At 46.6% G+C, this 26520-nt stretch overlaps 1 protein-coding gene across 1 annotated transcript in view; it reads left to right on the top strand.

The window, feature by feature from the left end:
- The window catches only part of FAS (Fas cell surface death receptor), a 258748-nt gene extending 232905 nt beyond the window's left edge, over positions 1-25843 (top strand). Inside the window, exon 10 of the mRNA XM_086921941.1 lies at positions 24274-25843. Coding sequence (XP_086778067.1) covers positions 24274-24557 — 284 coding nt within the window. The 3' untranslated portion in view covers positions 24558-25843. The remainder of the gene's footprint in view (positions 1-24273) is intronic.
- The last annotated feature ends 677 nt before the right edge of the window (positions 25844-26520 follow it).

The following is a 26520-nucleotide window of genomic DNA, read 5'->3' as shown; positions in this document are numbered from 1 at the left end:
TTCTGGAAGGACTCAAAAGGGTCATTCCACCAAGGACTCCACCAGCTCCGGAATGGAACCTCAACGTGGTTCTTACAAGGCTGATGGGTCCTCCTTTTGAGCCACTGCACTCTTGTGAGCTTCAGTTTCTGACTTGGAAGGTGGCTTTCTTAGTAGCAATTACATCGCTACGGAGGGTTAGTGAGTTGCAGGCACTCACCATCCAAGAACCATTTTTCCAAGTGCATGCTAACAGGGTGGTGCTCCGCACTAACCCTAAATTCTTACCCAAAGTGGTCTCACAATTCCACATAAACCAAACAATTGAATTGCCGGTGTTTTTCCAAAACCCAGAGACGCTGGCGGAGCGCATGCTCCACACCCTTGATGTGAAAAGGGCCTTGATGTACTATGTGGACAGGACTAAAGATTTCCGCAAAACCAAACAGCTTTTTGTTGCTTTTGCCACACAACACAAGGGAAACGCTATCTCCAAAGCGGGGATTGCTAGATGGATAGTAAAGTGCATTCAGATCTGCTACGCTAAAGCTAAGCGCACTCTCACTATCCCACCGAGGGCCCACTCCACTAGGAAGTTAGGGGCCTCTATGGCTTTCCTAGGTAACATTCCCTTAGAAGATATCTGTAGAGCAGCCACATGGTCTACCACACATACTTTCACTAAGCACTACTGTGTAGACGTGCATTCCAAACAGCAGGCAGCTGTTGGTCAGGCTGTTCTAAAAACGCTTTTTCAGACTGCTGCAGCTGGCACGTGCGGCCGCCGTTAATGGAGGGACTGCTATATATTCTATGCACAGATATGAATTCAGCAGCCCACATGCCTCGAACTGCAAATGCTACTTACCAGTATGCATCTGTTCTTGGCATGTAGGGCTGCTGACATTCATATCGCCCGCCCTCCTCCCCGGCGCCTGTAGCAGCTGCAGTATTTATTCATACAAACACATATGCTCATAGCATGGTCATCACTCACATTCTTCACTCCATCTCTGCCAATGGCTAAAAACAATCTGGGGATGGAGGCGATGCCCATGCGCACTGTAGTCCAGGGGAGGAGCCACCTATCTCGTGATACTTCGAAGACTCTTCCAGGACAACAATGTGCAATCATCCGGACCCAACACTAGGTGGCGGTCTATGCACAGATATGAATGTCAGCAGCCCTACATGCCAAGAACAGATGCATACTGGTAAGTAGCATTTGCATCACCCAATACAAGAAGATGTTATGGTTGTTACATAAGTTCCACTCCAAGTTACGTACAACTTGCTTTTCGTGGAGTCCGTTCCACAGAAAGGCCCATTGCTGCTCGAAGTCTTTCAGATAAGCTGAAATGGAAAATGCACCATTAGCAGAATACATCTAAGTGAGACTCTACCCTGTCCAGCCACTCGAAAGTAGATGAGAAGTGCAAGGTCGTCAGTTGAAAGTACCTATAAGCACTTACAGACTCTGACTGGGTCCTGATGTCAATCATGCTGCAAATCACTGCTTTCGAAGAAGCCATGCTGCAGCTCTTTCAGACACTTCAGCACGCCCTCTAGTGTACCTTTGGGACCCATGGAGCAGTAAGAGGCCCCTGGGCCTATTACAGAGTCTTCTACACTCTAGCCTTATGGCCCATACCAGTACCTTCCATCCAAGTGCTGATACCGACTTCACTAAGGACCCTATTTGGATGACACTTTGTAACCTTGAATCCATGTTGAACCCTCTGTAGGCATATGTTGTGCTACTTGATTATGAAAGCACAACCAGTGAATTTACAACCAGACTCTAATCCTCTACCACTGTCTCAATGCCAGCACTGTCAGAAAATAACTCTAAAGCGGTTCTGAGTATGCAAAATGTTTCCCATGACACCTATGATAATGAGGAGGCAGGCAACCTGCTTGCTTCTCTGTTTACTGATGATAGGTTATACATTGATTTACAAAATACTAGGGTGCTGGATACATCTCCACAGACTGTGGCAGACTCGCCATGTAGGCTGCCAACAGAAGAAGGTGCCTCCTTCACTGTACTTGTGTGAAGCGCAGTGGAAGTTCTAAATTTACAGTTACCTACTGTTCAAACAAGGTAATTGTATGTTCGAGGCATGTGAGCTGTAGATCACATGCTTTGCATACTCCTGCCATCTATTGTTGGGTCCGGAATTTGGCATTTTGTTTTTCTTCGAAGAAGTCTTTCCAGTCATGAGGTAGGTGACTCCTCCTTCCAGTAATAGTGAGGATGGGTATCAACTCCATTGTTAGATTGTTTTTTTCTGCCATCTGGTTCGGACATGAATTGCTGCGCTTCGGTTCAACACAGTTTCTCGGGTTCCCCTCGGTGCGCAATCCACTTACCCTCGACAGTATTGTTATTCGATCCGGTTTTCCATTCTCCACGTATCCAGGGTCAGTGTACCGTGAATACCGATCCTCCCCTGCCCCAAACTCTGCCTCTTGCTAAGAAAAAGGCTCTTGTCCCTCCGCTGCATTCGGGTCATGGTCGGCATCGAGAAAATGTTTCGAGCCCGGCACCGAGACCGAAGCATGTTTTTGTAACAATCCCTTTGCTACCGAAACCGAAATCATCTTCGGATACTAACACTTTGACGCCGAAAACATCAGCTCAAAAAATATTGGCATCGAAACAAAAAACCTCTACTACTCCATTAAAGGTACATTGTTTCAACGTACCGCCTTCAAACCAAAACAAAAGGAACTGGTCAGCAATCCCAAAACTGGACATATTGATGCACAATTGCCATTAAAACCCAAATCAGAAACAGAGGACAACCACCACATTCCTCTTAAGAGAAAACATGTTGGTACTAATCCCTCTCCTCCTCCTCTATCACCTCCTTCCCCACCTAACCCAAATTCAATAATAACACCCACAAATTCACGACAGTCACCTGACAACCAAGATGATGGGGATGGGGTAGACGATAATAGTCCTATAATACAGAGCCAAACGCAGATAACAATCCAGATTTATACCCTACAAAACCCTCTCCACCTGATGATAATGTATGCTACATAGAGTTAATAAGTAGGGCTGCTGAATATCATAGAGTTCAGCTTCATGAAGAGTCACTTGAGGAGGATTTTCTCTTTGAAACACTAAGCTGTTCCCATGGATCAACTCATACACTGCCTATGCTTAAGGGCATGCAAAAACATGCGAACAACATTTTTGAAGATCTCGTTTGCGCAAGAATTCTTACACCAAGGGTAGATAAATATAAATCTGCACCAACAGATCGGGTTTATATCAAGGGTCAATTACCATTAGATTCCCTAGTGGTTTCTAATGCAAGTAAACGGGCAAAATCACACACCTCTGAAGATGCCACTCCGCCAGACAAGGAATCTAAACTAATAGATGCCTCAGAAAAAAGAGTAGCTGCACAGGCAGCAAATCACTGGTGTATTGCCAATACCCAGGCTCTCTTAGCTAGATATGACAGAGCGCACGATTTAATTGGAGCAATTGCTCCAATTTCTACCTAATGAACATAAGGCTAAGTCACACGACCTAATTCAGGACAAGAAACTATTTTCAAATGCTTCTATTAGATGCAACTGACACTACCGATTGTGCAATCAACCCCAGTGTCTTGCTAAGAAGGCACGCCCGGCTTAGAATTTTGGGATTTAAACCCGAAGTCCAGACTTCTATCTTAAATCTACCTTTTGATAAAGAGCATCTCTTTGGTCCTGTGGTAGACACTTCCTTAGAGAAGATGAAGAAGGACACTGGTGTTGCAAAATCTATGGGAGCCCTACAGTCCCCATCCAATCGGGGTTCTTCACATCGTTCCTTCTACATGGGGGCTCAAAAGCATATCTACAGACAACACCTTAACATCATATAGAGGCAACAGTCAGTCACCCTCTTCAAGATGTTACTTTTGAGGCGGATTTAGAGGCAATAATGGCAAGGGAAGAGGTAAAGATTCCACACCCGTCACCTTCCCCTCAACATACAAACCGTGACTTGCCTTTTTTTCCCCCCAAAACATTCCACACCTGTCTGGGCATGTCTCTCTCAATTGCTCCCCGTCTGGCATACAATAACTTCAGACAGATGGGTCCTAGAAATGATCTAATCTGGTTATTGCCTGGAGCTTACCAACAATCTCACAAACATTCCTCCACATTCACACAAAATGTCACCAGAGGGTAAATAAGTATAAATCTGCACCAAGGGAGTGGCCAAGATGGCGGCGTAGGCAGACGCGTCTCCCGGAGCTCCCGCCATCAGCCCTCGAAAGCGCGGGCCCCCGTCTTGCGGAGCCCCTTCTCAGCGTGCCCCCTTGGTTTGATTGTCGGCCCCGGCTCGGGGGGACCCTGCTGGGCGAGGTCCGGCCCCTGAAGGCGACTGGAGCCGGGATTCGCAGACCGGCGCGCAGCGTGCCCGGGAGCCGCGGCCAGCGTGGGAGGAGGAGCAAGCAGACAGCGGCATAGAAGCCGCACCGGAGACCGGGGATCGGGCCTATCCCAGGCCGCAGCGGTAAGCCTCAGGTGGGCCCGGCCCGCACTCTCACCGGTGCGAGGCACTGGGGACCCCACAGCCCTAGCGCTTCTGCGGGCCCGCCTTCAGTGCAGCACGGCGGAACTATGCAGGGGCCCGCGCTATACACCAGGCGAGTGGAGGGGGTTGATCGCGCTGCACCTGGAGGCCCCGTGGTGGTTGCAGCGTGGTGAGCCCGGAGCCTTTGAGCGGAGTCTGCTGGGTTGGGGGCCCCCTCTCAGTGACATTCCGACCGTCGCCCTTATTCAGGGGCCCCCTCTAGGGCCCAGGTGCAATGGACAGGCACGGTTCGGGGTACAGGCAGCGTGGGGCAGAGGGCGCGAGACGCCTCATTCGCGCCTGAGGAATCACCGAGTGGTGGCTAGCACGGAGGGGCCCAGTGAGTGATCGGGGAGGCAGGAGGAGGGCTTCGCCCGGATAGATTTCAGGGCCCCTCTACATTGACAGGCATTCCTGGCCAGACCCGGGCTGATTAGCGGCGTACACTGGAGTGGCCCTCCGGCGTAGGGGCATATCAGGGCGCCATTTTGCGGTGCAGGGTGGAAGGCCCTTGACACGTGGGCCGGCAGCCGGCAGTGCACCACTACACTCTACGGCTGGGTCTGGGACTTCGTCTGGACGCGGGCTCGCCTTCACCAGCCGAACGGACGCCATGGCGCAAAGCTCAAAAGTCCGCAAAGACCGGACGGTGAAAGACTTGTTTACGAAAACCCAATCGCCCACTGCAGCTAAAGAGGTTTCGGCTACCAGCATGAAACAGGGAGGAGAGGGGGCAGAACCTATCACGAAGGCCTTCCTCGAGTCCCTCTTCACGACACTACGGGAGGACATCCACACTCTTAAAAAGGAATTCGCAGAAGAGCGGCGAGATTTGGACGGTGTGGGGGAGCGAATGGCGGACGTTGAGGCGAAGCAGGATGCCCGAGACGTTGAGACGGAGGCACTCCAGCAGGAAATCATACGCCTCCACGACCAGCAGGTAGACCTACAATCACACTTGGAGGATCTTGAAAATAGCTCCAGGAGACACAACGTGCGCATTCGGGGTGTGGCTCACTCGGAGGTGGACAAAGACCTCTTCAAATTCACCAGGGAGCTCTTCAACCATATCCTAGAACGGCCGGAGGATGCCGCCCTTCCGATTGACAGGTCGCATAGGGTCGGAACGCAGCGTTCTGGATCATCCTTTCCCGCAGACATCTTGGTCTGCGTGCAAGACTTTCGCACTAAGGAAGACATTCTCCAAAAAGCGAGACAGAAGCAACCCGTCTCATTTCGAGGACACTCCCCGACGCTGTACCAGGACCTCTAGGCGCTTAGACTCCAGAAGCGCCGCTGCTTCAAGCCTGTGACATCCTATCTTCAGCAGCAGGCTATACCATACAGCTGGGGGCATCCTTTCCGGATTATCTTTAAGCTAGACAATAAGCTTCACCAATTCCGCTCCCTTAGGGAGGCTTGTCAACTGCTGGGTATCGACGTACCGCCAGATGGGGAGGAACAGCCGACCTTACAGACCGGGAAGGGAGAACCATCGTCGCAATGGCGCCAGCAGCGGAATCGGAGGCGCGTCAAAAGACCACGAAGACAGAGATCGAGAGTGGCCGTCGGGCAGCGGTGGAGGCGGTGCCTGCTGATCTATCACAACAGCCGGGAGGCTGAAACTTCTCCTGTTGGCAATTCTAGGGGTCACTTATGCCCTTGTGAGGGTCGACAGGGGGGGACGGGGGAGGGGGTCGGACCCTTTTTCCCCGAGACATAGTTTGACCGGTCATCTGCGAGAGATGAAGGACAATGATGGACCTTTTGACTTTTTCCTTTTTTGGTTACTAGTTTTGGGGTGTTGGCAGGGGAAGGGACAGGGTGGGATGTGGGGTGGCGGGAGATGGTGGGGAGGCACATGTTGGGGCTTGCATCTTTCTTATGTCTTGTTCTGTGGGAGGGGTTGGGTGGGGTTCCAGGTCCTAGGGGGTTCATCACGACTCATTGGCACAAGACTTCACTGCCAGGCGCGGACCCGAACCCGCCCGGAACTCAATGCTGGGGGGGTTCATTGCAGGGACGTGGACATGGACCCAAGGGTAGACATTTGGAATACGGGGCAGGAGGGATGGAGTCAGATCTATGGCCCACACTGAGGTGCGCATTCTCTCCCTGAATGTAAGGGGGCTTAATAACCCAATCAAAAGGCGGGCAGTGTTATCCTGTCTGGAGCACGCGCAGGCTGACATCTGTCTCCTGCAGGAGACACATCTGCTGCCGAAAGATTGCTCCAGGATGAAAGCGCGTAGTTTCCCACAGCAGTTTTTCTCCTCCGGCCCGAATAAGGAAGCGGGGGTGGCGATTCTAGTGGCTCAGAGGTTACGCGGAAAAGTCTTGCGTAAAGGTGAGGTTACTGTCTTACCATTTCTCACTGGGAGGGCTGGACTTCACAGTATGCTCGGTCTATGCCCCCAGCGAGGGTCAGGAGAGATTCCTTCAGACCGCGCTCAGCGTAGTAGCTGCGTCCGAAGACAGGCATGTCCTTTTAGGGGGTGACCTTAGTCTGGTGCTAGACTCCACATTGGACAGATCGGCGCAGCGTACCACCCAGGCTGGGACTTTGTCAGAGGGAGGTCACAGGAGGTTGGAGGAATTGGGTATGGTAGACCGCTGGCGAAGCCTCCACCCTACTTCTAGATCTTATTCATATTTTTCCAACGCACACCGCACATATGCCAGATTGGACTATTTTCTGGCATCCACTTGCCTCCAGGCCTTGACGTCCACTACGGACATAGGGTTTGCTACTCTTTCTGATCACGCCCCCATCTCAGTGACCTTTCTTTTTCCTCCGGCGCAGCGCCTCTCCAGATGCTGGCGACTCAGAGACACACTTGTGCAGCGCAAGGGAACGCCCGAGAAAATAACGCGCGCGATCGAGGAGTATCTACTGCACAATACCACTTCCGACACTTCCCCGACGACTCACTGGGCGGCCCTGAAGGCGGTACTTAGAGGGGAATTTATTGCATTATCCTCGGCTGAAAATAAGGCAAGAGCGGAGAAAAGGGATGAGCTGACGCAGAAGGTCACGGAGTTGGAGGGAATGCACCAGAGGACATGCGCGCCTAGGATCTGGCGACAGCTGACTCTGGCGCGGAAACAGTTAAGCGCGCTAGACCAAGATAGGGCAGAATTTGCGGCATTGAGAACGCGACACTTGTACTACACTGGGGGGACAGATGCGGACGTTTACTGGGGCGCGCGCTTAGAGAAAAGAGGCAACAACACTTAGTAAAGGGCGTTAGGACATCCGTGGGACACCTTGCTACAGGAGACCGGAAGATCGCGGCTGCCTTTGGCGATTTCTACGCATCCCTTTACACGCCACAAGCGTATCGTTCCTGGACTCCGTCCAGCTACCGGTCCTCACATCGGACCAGGCGGCGGCCCTAGAGAGTGCAATCAGACCCGAGGAAGTCATCTTGGCCATTTCCAGGCTTAAGCTGGGAAAGGCCCCAGGGCCGGACGGTTTCACGGCCATTTTTTATAAGACCTTTTGTACTCAGGTGGAACCGCTCTTGACCACCCTCTTTAATTCCTTCTCGGAACCGGGAGTGATCACGGAAGATCTCCTGGACGCCACCATATCTGTAATTCCCAAGCCGGGTAAGGACCCGTCAAGTTGTTCAGCCTATCGGCTCATCTCACTGCTCAACATTGATTTGAAGCTGTACACGGGTATACTGGCTGCGCGTCTGGCTCCACTGATGCCGAAACTGATAGTTCCGGACCAGGCTGGGTTCATCTTGGAGCGGCAAACGGTGGACAACACAAAGAGGGCGCTCCACCTTATCGAAAAGGCCCCACGCACGGAGGCGGAATACATGCTGCTTGCTATTGACGCGGAAAAGGCGTTTGATTGTGTCCATTGGGCGTATCTAGAACAGGTTTTAGTGAAGGCAGGGCTGGGGGACCGATTCCGCACTTGGGTTCTGAATTGTTACTCACGGCCCTCGGCGACGGTCCGCGTCAATGGATGCTCCTCACCCCGCTTCCCCATAGAGCGAGGCACGAGACAGGGGTGTCCACTGTCGCCCCTGTTATTCGCCTTGTACATGGAACCCTTGGCTCAGGTGATACGTCTCACACCCGAGATTCATGGGATCAAAATGGGCGCCTTCGAACATACCATCAGCCTTTACGCGGACGATGTACTACTTTCATTGTCTTCCCCCGAGTCTCGCTCCCGGCCTGTATGACCATTCTGGAGGACTTCGCAGAAGTGGCAGGCTTTAAGATAAATCTTAGCAAGTCGGTGGCGCTCGACCTCTCCCTGGAGGAATCCAAGAGGGCACACTTGCAGGGGCTCTTTCCGTTTCCGTGGGCGTCAGAAGCCGTCCCGTATCTGGGTATCCAACTGGCGACCACCTTGCAGGCCACAGTTTGCCTCAATTACACGAGGCTGCGGCAAACCATCAGGTCCGAATTGGGCAGGTGGAAGCACCTTCCGCTGTCCTGGTTGGGCAGGGTAGCGGCGATAAAAATGACTATCTAGCCACAGATCCTCTATGTGTTCAGGGCCATCCCCATGCGGCCCCCGGAGGGGTGGATCCGCCAGACCCAATCTGAACTGGCGCAATTCTTCTGGAATGGGCGCCGCCCGTGGATGAAACTTCGCCTGGCGATGCTGCCTCCTGAGAGTGGGGGTTTGGGCCTCCCTGACCTGTTACTGTACTACCAAGCCGCACAGTTACCAACGCTGGTAGAGTGGAGTAAATGGGAGTCGGAAAAACATTGGCTCTTCCAGGACCAGGCAGTAGTGGGCCGCACGTTGCAGGAGATTCCTTTTATGCAGCGGAGGCATCGCCCACCCAACCTCTACGCCTCGTTCATAACGAGGACCCCTCTAGAGGTGTGGGACGGGTAAATGTGGCACACGAGCTGACATCCTTCCCCTCCCCACTAACACCCTTGCTCAATAACCCTGACTTCGGCCCTGGTATGGACACAGCAGCATTCGCGAGATGGGCTCCGGCGGGATGCAGAGTGCTTGCACATGTGTATGCAGCAGAAGTGGTCATTCCCTTTTATGCCATCCGTCGCGAATATGATATGCCAGAGGAAGAGCGCCTCCGTTATCTCCAGGTGCGACACTGGGCCCTTCACGCGACTACAAGGGAGGGGGCTGATCGCAAACTTAGCGCGTATGAATATTGGCTGCTCTCGAGGAAGTCGGACCGTAAACTCATATCTGATCTCTATCGTATGCTCCTCGGGCGATACACTCACATCCAGATCCCGGGGAGAGCAAGGTGGGAGAGGGAGCTGGGCCGTGAGTTGGGTAACAACCGACACCCTCACGAAAATCACCTCCTATTGGTACTACACCCCAGAAAAACTCCATGAGATTGATCACACACGAGAGGCGCTGTGCTGGAGAGGCTGTGGAGGGAGGGGCACGCTGGTTCATCTGCTTTGGGACTGTCCGCACCTACAGGACTACTGGAACAAGGTGCTGGATGAGGTGGACCTACACCTGGACACTACACTTCTGAGATTCCCCGCATATGTACTGCTGGGCTCCCCCAACCCTCTTACCTATCCATTGCGCTCCCACCGGGGCAGACTGATAGCTATAGCCCTGGGATCTGCATTGCAAAATATTCTCACTTTCTGGCGCTCTGCTCACATCCCCACCTTTCAGGGCTGGCTGCACCGTCTCTGGAATGTTCTGGGGATGGAAAAGGTGTCTTTGGTGGCTAGGGGGGAGGGAGATAAATACCCAGATCTGTGGTGTCCCTTTTTAGCTCTCCTGGCCACGGAATTCAGGGAGGTGGCCTGTCCCAGGTTCCTGCGTCTTCTCTGGCTGCCGAATGATCTTGCCACAGAGTCGACAGAGTAGTCAATAGCGTCTATAGTGCGTATTGTTTGGACCTGGAACTGGGGTGGAGGGTGGGTTATGGGGGGGAGGCGGGGGTCGGGGTGAGCAGTTTGAAGACTTTTCGTTCGGAGGGACGGGGCCGGCTCAGCACGTGTACTGCACTGATTTTATTTATTTAAAGAAAAACCAATAAGATACTCTTGTTTAAAAAATAGACCCCCGTGAATACCAACAAAGCCACCATTTTTACTGATAAACCTGCACTCTTTAACTCAATATGAAACTCTAGAAAGAGTAGTAATTCTGTTATGATGCAAAGGACCGACACAGACAACAATTTCCTAGTAGAAGAACTTTAATGAGGCAGATATCCTGTGGGTCCCTCTTTCCTCATCCCCGGGTGGTCTTCATGGGCCTATGTTACCCACACTTATGAACATGGCCAAGATCCCCGGTATACATATACTCCGTTTAGGTTATCCCTCATGGTTTCTGTTGTATTTGGTATGGAAAAGCTGTCTCAGTACTGGGTAGGCCGGATGTTGACGCCGAACCAGTGGATAACGTATAATACTGTCTTTCATCTATGTGTGCAGCACAATAAACATACTTTAAACATAAATCTGCACCAACAGATCCGGTTTATATCAACGGTCAATTACCGTTAGATTCCCTAGTGGTTTCTAATGCCCATAAACGGGCAAACTAACAAACCTCGGTGGATGCCCTTCCTCTAGACAAGGAATCTAAACTAATAGATGCCTTGGAAAAAAGAGTAGCTGCACAGGCAGCCAATCACTGGCGTATTGCGAATACCCAGGCTCTCTTAGATAGATACGATAGAGCACACTATGATGAATTGAAACAATTGCTCCAAGTTCTACCTGATGACCATAAGGCTTAGTCAAACGACCTAATTCAGGAAGAGAAACTAATTTCGAACACTTCTATTAGATGCGCTTTGGATGCAGCTGACAGTGCCGCTCATGCAATCAACACTAGTGTCTTGCTAAGAAGGCACGCCTGGCTTAGAATTTCAGGGTTCAAACCCGAAGTCCAGGCTTCTATCTTAAATCTACCTTTTCATAAAGAGCATCTCTTTAGTCCTGTGGTAGACATTTCCTGAGAGAAGATGGAGAAGAACACAGACGTAAAATCTATGGGAGCCCTACGGTCCCAATCCAATTGGTGTTCTTTTGTTTTCCTCCTTCTACAGGGGGACTCAAAAGAATGTTTACAGACAACACCTCAACATCGTATAGAGGTAACAGTCAGGCACCCTCTTAAAGAGTTTACTTTTGAGATAGATTTAGAGGAAATGAAGGCAAGGGAAGAGGTAAAGGTTCCACACCCCGTACCCCTCCCCCAACAAACAAACAGAGACTTGCCTCTTCTTCTTCCTAACCTTCCACACCTGTTGGGGGATATCTCTCTTAATTCCTCCCCCTCTGGCATAAAATAACTTCAGACAGATGGCTCCTAGGAATTATCCTATCTGGGTATTGCCTGGAGCTTACCAACAATGCCCCAAACATTCCTCCACGTTCACACAAAATGTCGCCAGAGCATCTACACCTCTTCAAGCAGGAGGTTCACTCTCTTTTGCAAAGGGGAGTTATAGAGCCCGTACCTTTACAATATCAAACATCCGGCATATATTCCATACACTTTCTAATACCCAAAAAGGACTGCTCTCTCAGGCCTATATTGGACCTAAGAGAGGTAAATCAATATATCCTGTCAGATCACTTTCACATGGTGACTGTTCAACAAGTGCTCCTGATAGAGCGCGCAGGTCACCCGATCCTTATTTACCAAATATATATATGTTACTGGGCCCGTCAATAAATTTTTCATAAATCAGGTAACCTTCACAGTGCTATCAATAATTCGGGGTTCTTACTTTCCATATATTTCACATGTACCTGACTTACCAATCCTCGAGAAACAGGTACCTATGACCACGATGAATCAGGAGCTACATTTAAGGTTTTCAGGCAGATAACACCAACCCCATATACATTTATATTTGTTTATAACCATGTAATAACCACAAACGCAGGAAGTTTTAAAAGCTTTATCTCAATTATCAAAAATAACCATCATATGCCATGAGAATGAAATTCACACAGATCAGAACATCTATGATCAAGAATAGGAAAATAGTATAACTATGAATCAATGTAAGAAGCATTTAGATTTCAAAACATATAAAGGAAGAGAACTAAAAACAACCTATTATAGTAAATAGACCTTCAGAATGTTACTAAAGGCGGGTAAAGAACGGGAACATACTAACAAAGTAACTTTCAGTTAAAGAGAAAACGTCACTCATGAAATATCTATATCAACAAGTACTTATTTCCTATAGGGAGGGTAAGAATGGGACATAATATATATGAAAACAGTATCAGTGGTTTACTAAAGGTAGGGAAAATCTGGAACATGCTAGAAAATTACTTCCATAAGAGTTCAAAGATCAGAGATAAATCATAGGCAAGATTGCTTTATTAGGAAAAATAGGAGAGAAAGATTTAGGTGGACAAACACCCACATATAGATTATATTTACCTAGGACAGAATGAGGACTAACCCTGGCCACGGGTCAGTTAATGATGGCGGGAAAGGACCCTCAAGGACTTGGAATGCCAGTAGGCGAGTAGGTACAGCTCATGGACAGTCAGGACAGGATCACCCCAGGATATGGATCAGGACTGGGCTCATCTAAGGGTACGACCAACACCTGCAGCTTCGGATGCAACGCCTGCGCTACGCCCTCTCTGCAAGGAATCTACCAATAACCCCGATTGGGTTCTCGAATCTCCAGCAAAGTGCTTCGCCAGCACTCAAAGGTTTCTCCACCCCAGACTAAGTTTGTGGAAATTACGGACAGAGTGCTCCACAGCTCTCTGTATCAATCACCTATAGAGTTCATAGGGTCAGTGACAGGTCAGCCACTCGGACAAGTCGGACAATTTCTCTAGCTAAACCTAGGCCAGTTATACTGTTTTCGGGTCAGTAGACCACCCACAAATGTTGCAAGTGCAAGGATCCCCGATTTCGGATTGGACAAGAGAGGTGGGTAGGTCATTGTCACCACCTAGAATTTGGTGTTGCCACAATTAATATTCAATTACTTGAATCCACCCCTTACATTCCAGTTCCCATGGCATAGGAATACAGAAACAATAGGGCATACAAACATTATCGCAATAAGTAACAATTTTAGGTACAAGTCGAAGTTTTCTCCTGGAGCAGGGGTCGCTTTCCCAGGAGCATCTTAGCTTCGGCAGCCAGCTGGCTGAGTTCCACTGCCTCGCACGTCCCCTATCACGTGATTGGTCACACATGGGCTTCCAAGATGGAGCAGCACTTCTCCTCCCAGGCCCCTGGAGAATGTTACATGAAAAGTAAGCGAAAACAATTTAGAAACACAGGAAAAAATGAATACACTGTATACCATGAATAGCTGCACTACATCCCTTACTTTATAATATCTATAGCATTAGGAGTTAAGCAGAAAAAACCAGCTGAGACAGAGTAGCGGTAGCAAGCAAAGAGGATGTTAGAAACAAAGCGGCCATATTAGCAATACTGCGCATGAGCGAAAAAATCCCTCCAGAACTACGAGTGCGTCACATCACATGGGTATGACCGACGCATGCGCAGACTGGAATCCCGCATAGCAGCGACCATTTCAGTTTTGCAAGCGTAGTTATGAATAATAAACACATAGGCAAGCGTCTCTGGGACACCCGCGTGTAGTGTAGAAGTGCAAGATTAATACACGAAACAAGTTGATTAATATATTAATGCTAGGCGAGGGGTTTGAATTCAAGCAAGTCGCATAACGTGCGAATCCTTGCTCCATCACTCCCACCCCTACAGCAAGGCAAGTTTATGTATACTCTAGATTTAACCCCTTCTGTGCTGATGACGAGCCCAGGCTCGTCATGCAGCACGGTGCTCGTGTGCTGGTGACGAGCCTGGGCTCGTCATGAGCCGTGGAACGCTCACACGCGGGGATAATTCCCCCGCTGTGCTGAGCGTTCCATTGCGCAGGCGTGGTCATGACGAGCCCAGGCTCGTCACCAGCACACGAGCACCGTGCTGCATGACAGGCCTGGGCTCGTCATGAGCACAGCGGCGCCGTGCGTGGCCCCCCTCCCCCGCACCACGGGGGAATTAGCCCCGCGGCGAAGGGGTTAAAGGATGCATATTTCCATATTCCTATACATCCTGCTCATCGCAAATATCTCAGGTTTGTGGTAGCGGTACAACACTACCAGTTCAAAGTGCTTACATTTGGAGTCCCCACTAATCCCAGAGTATTCCCAAAATGCCTGGCAGTAGTCGCTGCTCACCTGCGAAGACAACATATTCATGTCTCACCATGCTTGAACGATTGGCTCATCAAAGCCAATTCTTACCCAAAGTGTCTCCAGTACACTCAAATAACAGTTACGTTACTGCACGATCTCGGATTCACAGTAAATGTGTTGAAGTCCCATCTCCAACCCTCCAACATGCAAACATAACTTAGAAGCCACTCTCAATACCCAGCTCGAGTATATATTTGCAACTACTGGGAATGATGGCGTCTTGCATCATGATAGTTTTCCATGCAATAATTCAGGAATGCTTAGCACGTCTGTGGAATCAGTCTCAGGGTTAATTGTCAGATCTAGTGTTGGTAGATGGCCGCACCCATCGCTCTCTACAGTGGTGGAATCCACAAAACCTATCTAAAGTGTGACCCTTCATCGACCCAGTTCCACAGACCGTGCTAACAACATACACATCATCGCTCACTGTTTGGGGAGCTCATCTCCGGACTCACACGATTCAAGGTTTGTGAAATCAAAAGCAAAAGCAATTTTATATAAATCATCCAGAGCTGCTAGCAGTATTTCTAGCGCTCAAAGCCTTTCAGACTTACCTTGCAGGCAAAACTGTCCTGATACACACCGACAACATGACAGCCATGTATTACATACAGAAATAGGGGAGGGTGGGCACACACTATTCAGCTGTCAAGCCTTGCACAAGCCAATGGAGGTGGGCACTACATCACAAAATGTTTCTCCTGGCAGAACACTTCCCAGGATTAAACAATCAGATTGCAGATCTTCTCAGCAGGCAGAAACAACAGATTCACAAGTGGGAAATTCACCCTCAAGTTCTCCTCCCATTCTTTCAAATGTGGGATTTTCCACAGATAGGTCTGTTTGCAACACAAAAAAATGCAAAATGTCCAAACTTCGCCTCCAGGTATCCACACCCATTGTCCATAGGCAATGCACTAAGGATGAACTGGTCAGGGATATTTGCCTATGCTTTTCCGCTTCCCACACTCATTCAACTGGTGGTTCAGAAGCTCAGACAAACATCCCTCACACTGATCCTAGTAGCTCCCACATGGACCTGTCAACCTTGGTTCACTACCCTGTTGGTGCTCTCAGTAGTTTTTTTTTATCAAAAACTACATCTCACACCCAGTGTCCTCCCACAGAGTCATGGAGAGATAAGACATCCCGATCACAAAGTTCCCAACCTAGCGATTTGGCACCTCAAATCATAGAGTTTGGCTATCTGAATCTTTCAATATACCACACGAAAGATACCAAGGGTCTTATCTGATTCTATCAGTGGTTGGAACCTATTCGTAGTTTCCCAAATCACAAATACCAAGAGGTTATCTTAGAAATTGTAGAGGAGAAGAGAAGAAAATGAACATTTGAAAGTAAAGGAAAAGTGTACCCATCAGCCCACATTGTAGCGGAACTTCGTCATCTGGGTTTTTTTGTTCACAATTGGCGTCCAATAAGCTCTTCCACAGGAGAACTCCTGAGGCTAGCTAAAGTTGGACCCGCCAGTTGAACCATCAACCGAGAAGGATGAGAGTTTTGAGGCTGAAGGGGCAAGTTGCAGTGCTCAAAAGTGAAAGGTGTGAACAGAGAAGAATAAAGTGGTGATGTAAAAATACCTGTCTTGATGTCTCAAGAAACTTTATTAGGTGCGCCCATCAAGACGGTATGATTAAAAGCAGAGTGAGAATAGTATGAAAAGAATTACTATTCACCATAAATGATAATTGGTCAACATGTTTTAGCCCTTAAAGGCTTTCGTCAGGACCTATGATGTTCACTACTGCAACACTTACCACGTGCTGTGATAGATCATTTTCATTGTATAGACATACCCCATGTGAAATAGTCGCATGTCTTAATTTTTCAACCTTCTCCTGTGAACAGAGTAAATGGAGGACACACAGAGAAACACAATCCAATATTATAGTCAGAAACAAGCATATTCAATGTATTGATACTCGATGTGTCCATTGTATTTTTAACTCACCCAAATTTGTAGGGAGGAATTGCCTCACCTCACCTGGCACTCGCTCAGGAAAAAGAGGCCACGCACTAAAATTTTTAGAATATAAATAATGTCATATTACTTAGAGTTGTTTACCAAATGCTTATTATGTGACAAGAAAAAGCAGAAAAGCAGGTCCTAGGCTCCATACAAAAAATCCGGGCACCGGAAACAAACACGGAGCGCACACTTTAGTGCTCGGTTTGTTTCCGGTTCCGCTTAGAAGTCCAATCAACGCCCGGGGATTCACACTACACGCTGTTCCTTTCTGGTCCGCAATAACAAATACCCTCAACACAGGGGTTTATTTCCTGTCTCAAATCACGGATCCGAACACGTTCTAAGGGGCGGCGCCACATACAGCAGGCAACTTTAGTGATTACAAACAATCCGGGCACCGGAAACAAACACGTTCCAAGGGGCGGCGCCATATCGGAACACCAACACCAATAGAGATGCGTACAGCATTTTCACCTATGCCTATCAAAAAGGTCGTACTATCTATGATTATGACACAAGCTGTTTCTTGAGACATCAAGACAGGTATTTTTACATCAGCACTTTATTCTTCTCTGTTCACACCTTTCACTTTTGAGGACTGCAACTTGCCCCTTCAGCCTCAAAACTCTCATCCTTCTCGGTTGATGGTTCAACTGGCGGGTCCAAGTTTAGCTAGCCTCAGGAGTTCTCCTGTGGAATAGCTTATTGGACACCAATTGTGAACAAAAAAACCCAGATGACGAAGTTCCGCTACAATGTGGGCTGATGGGTACACTTTTCCTTTACTTTCAAACGTTCATTTTCTTCTCTTCCTCTCTACAATTTCTAAGATAACCTCTTGGTATTTGTGATTTGGGATACTACGAATAGGTTCCAACCACTGATAGAATCAGATAAGACCCTTGGTATCTTTCGTGTGGTATATTGTTCAGTTGGGGGACAAGATATAAGCAGGTCTATAAATACAGATTCCCCTAGGGCCCTTTTCTCATCCTTTGTTTTCGGTTATCTGAATCTTCCACCAAACTGTATGAATATCATTAAAGAGGTTAGAAGGCCTACAAAGGGTTGCCACACGGCTAAATGGCAGCAGCTTGTTATATATTGTAATATCAACCATATTAAACCGCTAGATGCTTCCATTCAAAATATCATTTGGTATTTATTACATTTACAGCAGTCAGGATTAGCTTACACATTCATACGTTTACATCTCGCTACAATAGCTGCTTACCTTCAAAATAAGGAAGGCCTCAAAAGAGTTATTCCACCAAGACTTCCACCTGCTCCAATGCGGAATCTTAGCATTGTCCTCACCAGACTAATGGGTCCACCCTTCGAGCCATTGCATGAATATGAACTGCAATTTCTCATTTGGAAAGTTGCTTTCCTCATTGCTATTACATCACTGAGGAGAGTGGGTGAGCTTCAGACACTAACTATAGAGGAACCATTTTGGCAAGTCCACCAAAACAAAGTGGTCCTTCCCACTCAACCCAAATTCCTACCCAAAGGCATATCTGCATTTCATATCAATCAATCCGTTGAGTTGCCTGTGTTCTTTCCTCAACCAGATTTAGTGGCTGAACAAGCTCTACACACATTAGATGTTAAACAAGCATTATTGGATTACATAGATAGAACAAAACCATTTTGTAAAACAGCTCTTTGTGGCTTTTGCCCCACCACACAAAGACAATCCTATTTCTGAATCTTGTATTGTTCGGTGGATAGTTAAATGTATTCAAACATGCTATGCAAAAGAAAAGAGGACTTTACCAATACCCTCTAGCGCGCATTCCACCAGCAAACTAGGGACTACTATGACTTTCTTAGGAAACATCCCCATAGCTTACATCTGTAAAGCTGCAACATGGCCTACACCGCACACATTCACCAAGCACTATTGTGTAGATTTGTTATCGAGACAACAAGCTAATGTAGGCCAGGCAGTACTTATAACACTCTTTCAGACAACTGCAACAGCTACAGGTTAGCCACCGCTTTGGGATAGTAGTGCCGTATAGTCTATGCAAAGCATGTGATGTACAGCTCACATGCCTCGAACAGATAATGTTACCTACCCAGTAAGCATATGTTCTTGGCATGTAGACCTGTAGATTCACTGCGCCCACTCCCCTCGCCGGGTTACTACACCTGTTGCAGTTCTCTCTTACTTTATATACACACATGGACTTCTCTATTCTGCTCTTACTAACTCCATTCCCACCCTCTGCAGGAAAACAATCTAAATGGAGTCGATGCCCATGCGCACTATTACGGAAAGGAGTCGTCACCTACCTTATGACTGGAAAGACTTCTTCGAAGATAAACAAAGTGCAAACATCCGGACCCAACACTAGATGGCAGGAGTATGCAAAGCATGTGAATCTACAGCTCTACATGCCAAGAACAGATGCTTTCTGGGTAAGTAACATTATCCAAACTGAGATTTTTTAGACATGCCCCACCTGTTCACGGCCACTGTTGCAAAGGCCGAAATTCGGCGAATTTCGACCTTTGCGATTCACAAAAGGCTTGATACATATGGCCCTTGTAGATTTGCAAAGGCCACTCAGACCTCTCCCCATATTTAGACGCATATTGAGCAGTTTAGGGTGCGAGTTGACTCTATTGTCTGAGACTTACAAATTGCTATTGTATATTTAACCTTCGTAAGGCAGACGACTCTCAGCTTTCCTGAGTGCTCGCACTGGAAATTATTTGGATGTGTCCCAGTTAGTGTGCAATCTAGATGCTGCCCCAAATTTATCAAGTCTTGCATGAAGACTCGAATGGAGCACTGGGGCTCCTCTATGTATACCAAGGAGACATCAGCTTACACAAACACTGTATGCAGGTTGCTCCCAATCTTGTGGCTCTGTTTGACCAGCCCTGCTCATAATCCACACACCATCAACTTCATCACTAGGGTGAATAGTAATAAAGAATGAGGACAGCCTTGTTAATAACGTTTTCAAGCGTTCAGCTATCAGAGGTGATTTCACAATTATGCATTCTGGCGGTTGGTTGGGTGTGTAATAAATCTGACCCAGGTCAAGAAGGTTTGCCCAAAGCCTATTTTTTTCCAGTCCCACCCACACGTTGCCCCACCTGACTGCATCAAATGCATGTTCACTTTCAAGGGCCACCCAGGCACCAGGCACCAAAGATAGCGCTTATGAATCCAAATTATGTGCCACCTGTCTCAGATTCTGCATTGTATTTTTCCCTGGCATGAATCAACACTGCTCTGTGTGCAATAATCTATAAACAACCCTCAGTGGCTTTATGGCTCATGCCTGCTCGAAATCTTAATATGTGCATTAAGCATCAAGAGTGGGCGGTAGGATGGCATCTCTGTATGCTCTCTGTCCACTTTAGGAATTAAAGTGATCAATGCTTACCTCATAGATGCTGTAAGCGACTTGCTTACCTCGCTTTCTAATACACTTCCAATAATTTGTCTACCATGGTACCAGTAGCCTTTTGCTACATGTTTCTTGAGATGTCATCTCTTTCTGGAGCCTTAACATTTGCATCTCTTTTATCACATCTAATATTCCTACCTGGTATGTGGGGCCTCTAGATGTTCTCTCTGTTCACTTAGTTTGTATGTATGTAAGGGATTTGTAAAGCGCTGGAATCACCCCCGCAGTGGTATCTCCGCGCTACCATAGAGAGGGTGCAAGACAGACATAGATCATTCCTTGAATGATTCCGTCTTCAGGAGTTTCCTGAAGCGAAAACGACTAGGACATTCGAGCAAGTCCTCCGGCAAGGTGTTCCAGTATTTCGGGGCAAGGTTGGCCACAGTTTTGCCCCCTGTTAATATTTTTCTGTAGGGGGGTACCACTAGCAATTCTTTACCTTCCTATCTGAATCGACGATTCAGACAGTATACTTTAAACTTGTCCGCCAGGTAGCTAGGGCTCGTACCATAAAGAGCTTCAATTCTCTGGCGGATAGGGAGCCAGTGGAGTTGTTTTAACAATGGCCCTGGGGAGGTGTGAGGCGTCTTTTTGAGAGCCAGGCATGCAGCACCATTCTGTAAAATCTGTAATCTGCTGAGAAGAGAGTCGTTAGCAGATGCCAGTAAAGCTTTGCAATAATCCAGGCGGCCAATGATCAAAGCCTGAATCAGAGTTCTAAGTACAGAAAGAGGCAGCCACAGGAACACTCTATGCAAAAGGCTCAGGGTAGGGTAGCAGGTCCCTGCAGTAGTCATGATTTGATACTTCATTGATAGCAATACATCTAAACTGACCCCTAGATTGGCACTGTAGCTAGATTGCCACTGTAGTAGAAGGGGCAGGGCTTAACACTGCAGGCCACCACCACTAGCATGCCCTTTTCAAAGCGCTGATCGATAAACTCTGTGTCCTTATCAAAGGACGGGAGTAGTTGCGTTTCATCAGCGTAGGAAAACGGAGTAAAACCGTACTCCCTGATGATCTTGGCCAGTGGGGCCACATAGATATTAAACAAGGTAGGACTGAAACAAGAGCCCTGGGGCACCACCTTGGTAAGCTTCAGGGTTTGGGATCGGAAGGGACCCAGATTGATGGTCTGGTTGTGCTGTGATAAGAAGCCGACAAGCCAATTAAGTGCCTGTCCCTGCAGACCGGCCTCTCTCAGTTGAAAAATAATTTTCTGATGAGAGACTGTATCGAAGGCTTCTGTCAGATCCAACAAGACTAGCAGCACTGCTTTGTAGTTATCCAAAGCCATTTTAATATGGTCAGTGACCCCAATGAGGGTTGTCTCTGTGGAGTGATTGGGTCTAAACCCAGACTGGGAAGGATCAAGAAGGCCTTGGGAATCGAGGTAACCCATTAACTGAGTGTTGACATATCTCTCCGCCATTTTAGTCATAAGTGACAGGAGTGAGATGGGGCGATAATTAGAGAGCACTACAGCAGGCAACTGATCTTTCTTCTTAATTGCTAGTTAGGTTTGCTTGGTTATGGTGCTCAATTATTGTTTGTTCATCCACTCTGTATGGTTGCTTATAAACATTCAATAACTTGACCATGAATTAGTTATTAATTGTTGTTTGAGTCACAAGTTCCTCACCTGTTTGTGAAATGGGGTCTTTTTAATGACCTCTCTCTGCAACCCCTGTCTATATGCTGTACATGCGTCCTTTTCCAACATAGTATAGGGTTCTTCCGTTTTTCTTTTTACCTTTGTCCGATGCATCATCTTGCCGGGGGCTTTCAACAATGCCCTTTCCAGATTTTTGAGTGCTTAATACTTATCTTCCAATTCACACTTAAGTTGCATGTTTGTACCATAGATCTGGTAAATGCTCTGCCACTTTAATGCAACCTTTAAGGTCCTCCACTCTGTGGCTTCTCTACTTGCTGTTCACTCATTTTACTGAAATAAATGAGTGATGAACATTTGTTTATATGGCACAAAAGTCTAATCTGTTAGGGCTTTTGTCCTGAGCCTCCAGAAGAGTAGACATGTTATGTCCTGCAACAATGTAATAGAACTCAGTAACAGGGAATGATCTGAGATGAACCGTATCTCACATTTTGGCAGATTGTGAAAAGCACTATTCAGTCGTTGAACAAGAATTATTAGCCATGAAACTTGCCTGCACTAAATGGAGACACTATTTAGTTCCCGTTGAACCCTTTGAAATCAGAATTGACCATTGCCATTTCCAGTGCCTCTGGAATTTCCAATGTAGAAACAGTTGTCAAGCCTGATGGGCCTACTTCTTCAGTCAGTATGATTACTTATATTCCAAGCACCAAAAACATCTTGGCTGAATCATTATCCTGAAGATATCCAGATAACTCTTTGATCTTCAAACAAAATTTGATACAACCTCTTCAAGCAATCGGGTTAGCTCAGTCCTTCTTTGAGTGAGTCAGAACCAGCACTTCACAAATTAAGGTTAAAGAAATGAAGGCTTGATCTCTAACCAAGAAAATAAGACTATATTTTATGGTTCATGCCTTATTGATATCATCTAAGGGGTTAAGGGTTGAAGTTCTCCTGATGTGCCATGACTCCTCGACTGCAGGCCTTAGCAGGTCAAGACTACATTAGATCTCATTCTCCAATCTTTTTGGTAGCCTAGAGTTTGGACAGATGTGGAGTAGTAAGTGACCGCTTTCCCAGTTTGTGCCAAGAACGAACCACTACATAATAAAACTGTTGGGTCTCTCTCGCCATTACTAGCTCATTCTGAACCGTGATACACCATCTCCAGTGATTTTATTTTACGTCTTCCACCTTCTGATAGTTATAGTGTGATCATGGTCACTGTGGATGCTTTTTACAAGATGGCTCATTTTCACCCTTTGAAATGAATACCATCAGCTTAAACCATGTTTCAAACTCTTTACAAGACATTTTTTATCATTACCACTCATGGACTGGCAAATGTGAAATAAAGGGGTTGCAGTTTTTGGTAGGGATCAAAGAGGCCCGCAGTCTTTTGAGCGGAGGTTGGAGCACTGGCACTCATTCTTTTACACATTCAGCACTGACCAGCCACCAATATACTTCACCATACCCAGAACTTTTACCTCTTCCATAGATATTTTACATTTTTAATCCTCTTTAACACACCTCCAAATGGTTAAGTAACTGCACTCATCACTACTCATCTTCCTCATAATCCACACCATATTTAGCATCTTCTTGGGATACTCCTCCAAAAAACCTGGCTAGACTATTTTGCCTTTGATCAGGAAAGGTTCCACCAGAGATTTGCCCCAAGTATCTTTTTGCCCTTGACTGACCAAACCTCATTAAACACACTTCTTGAATGATGGGATAGAACCCAGGAAAGACAAACCTGCCTGAAAATTTCCATTTCCCTCCTTCAACAATGACAATAATGGGCTTCTCTTATGTATCAATGGGATATGCTTAAAAAGTCAATAGTAAGTCATAAAGCACATTTTCAGCCTGTAAGTTTTTTCGTATGTTTGTAACGCTGTTAAAGTTGTGATGATGACCTTTTAAAATGGACTGAGTATCCCAGAAATGACCCTGTTTAAATTAGTAATCTTGATTCTTAAATGCAGATAGTTTTCTTTTTTCTTCCTCTTCCAAATCCCTAGTATCGCAAGAGGTCTTATTTTTAACCCAACCATCGCTTTGTCTGATTTTGCAATCTTTGGGTATGATAATGCTGATTCAGCATGACTAATGTGCATAAATCCTCCCAATCAGATTTAAAGCAGGGTTTTTGGTCTTAATTTGTCAACCAACGCTTTTAACGTTTAGGTTCAATCAACTGTTTTAGATGGGGTGGATGGTAAGGAATGTATTTCATTTGCATCATCCCATATTTTATGTAAAGGCATTTTAACACTCCCTGAACCTAGCAGTAGCCCTACTATTCACTGAACAATGAAACACATCTTATATCACTCTTCTATTTGTTCTAAATGTCTCTGCATTTACTGTTATATATGATAGCATTGTGAACTAAAATACTTGCAGTTGTTCTAAAAGTTGTTTTCTGTTTTTGTAGATGTTGATCTTACACCACACTTTGCAAGCATAGCAGAAAACCTGGACTTTGACACCACGCTATCATTTGTCAGGAAAAATGGTATAACAGAACCAATCATAGAAGGAATAAGAATGGATAACTTTTCGCAAACAAATGAACAAAAAATACAGTTGGTGAGGAAGTGGTATGAAATGCATGGAAAACCGGGGGCCTTTGCTACACTGATCACGACCCTAGTCAGCATTCAACGCCGATCATCTGCAGAAAAGATTTTTCAACACATAACAGAGGCTAGCAATTAGGAGCATTGGACCAACATCATCTGGAGGTTGTTCCCGGGTAAGGAGGGTGCTTGCTGGAGGGCGCTCCTTCCACACACTTGCAGCCAAACTCTGGAATTCTCTTCCAATACATATCCGCTGCATCAACAATTACCTGGCATTCCGTAAGGCTATTAATACCCACCTCTTCCCTCCACTATAGGCCCTGCTTTTATTAGAAGCCTCCTAATTTCTGCTATTAGCGTTGGGACGCCACTTTGCCGGGGCAGCTGTGCACTTTATAAAATAGTATAACATAACATTTCATGCTGCTAATGACAACAGCGACAGGGAGGAAGAATCACACGTGTTATATGTTAAGATTTTATAAACTGGCTACAAACACTTTGAGGTGGCACCTGTGGAGCCTCAAACATATTCTTGTACAAGCTGATAGATTTTGTATTCCCTTCAGTGTCCACCCGAGATGATGTGTAAGTTATATCTGTGGCGTAGTTTATATCTATGAAATGGCACTTTTAAGGTTTGACATGTATGGCATTTGTGCTGTTCATGGCTAACATATTGTAACCTATATTTGCTGTAAGGGTCATTGGCTCAGCCTCTTTCAGCCACTTGAATTAGACCACAGGAGTATTTTAGGCTTTTCAATTTTTTTACTGTCACTTGGGCTGTGTGCTTCCGCCACTATTGGCATGCTCGAGGGACTATTGCACATCTGAAATTAGCCAGCGAGAGGCCCAACAGCTCTGGCCCGGGAGAGCACTGAAAGAAGCTTCCAACACATGCCTTTATGAATTTACTTCATGTTTTCTTCATCCTTTTCTTATCTGTTGTTCCTCTCCCTATGTTTTGATGTAAACATAATAGAAAAGCTTTGTCAAAGTCAGTAGGTCTGTTGTTAATGAGCTAACATGCATAATATAAGATTGCATAAATGTGGTATCTAGATATTAACATCTTAAAGTCATGACCTGTCGGTCTTGCAGTGTTTCCTATCTGTAACATCGATTTATTTTCCCCCAGATGCTTTTGTCTGTGTTTCCCCCCAGTACTGCTTGATAAACAAGCATAACCAAATGCATTAGGTTTGACATTTGTAAGAAGTGCAAGTACCTGATTCACACATCATACAAACGTGATACCTATTGGCTTTGCCAGTGCTTGCTTATGTCTCTAGTGTTGTCCTCCTGAAGGGCCGTATTTTCTCTAGTATATATATTTTAAAAAACAAGTACTAATATTTTCCATTTTCAATCCTATGATAGTCTTTCCTTTCAAATATGAAATATTAAGGCTCTTAGATTAAAAAGAAAAATGCACAACTTCCAAACTTTGGGGAATGGCAGATCTTAATTATAAAGATATGTTATATTTAGCCTATCTCTTTTCTTTCTGTGGGTGTTCATTGCCACTCACATGATGTCACCACTAGAATCTTTGGTGACATCATGGAGTGTTGGGGGCTTGCCCTGGTCTCTACTGGCAGTTGGCACCAGGCAGACTGAGTGACAAGGTGGTCACTCCTGGTGGGTCTTCGCTATATCTTTTGTATTTCCATCTTAATGACTAGACCAGAAACCCAGCCTGAATAAAGTAACTTAATAATACACCTAGCTCTGGACCTCGATTTACAACATTTTTGGCGACTTTTGGACAACCTAGAAAGAACTTACAGCGTGTGAAGGAAAGAAGAAAAGATAAAGAGCCTACAGCGTGCAGGAAACATAAAGGAAGAGTCTGTCTATTAAAAGAACTTGGAAAATAATATTGAAACTACTGAAACTAAGAGAAAAGAAGCACCCTGGTAAGTCCCACCAGTGTCCATAGTAATCAGGACGACCTGCAAACCCAGGGTGTTGGCGGAGGAGTGTAAGAGATGGAAAGAGTTGTGTCACAACTTGTTTAATAGTCATCTGCAAGGTAAAGGATTACTTTGCAAGCCGTATTGGATATCTGCGGAGGTATTATAACGCAATAAAAG

The sequence above is a fragment of the Lissotriton vulgaris genome, chromosome 5, assembly GCF_964263255.1.
Source record: "Lissotriton vulgaris chromosome 5, aLisVul1.2, whole genome shotgun sequence".
NCBI lineage: Eukaryota > Metazoa > Chordata > Amphibia > Caudata > Salamandridae > Lissotriton > Lissotriton vulgaris.
This window is presented reverse-complemented; position numbering and strand designations above follow the sequence as displayed.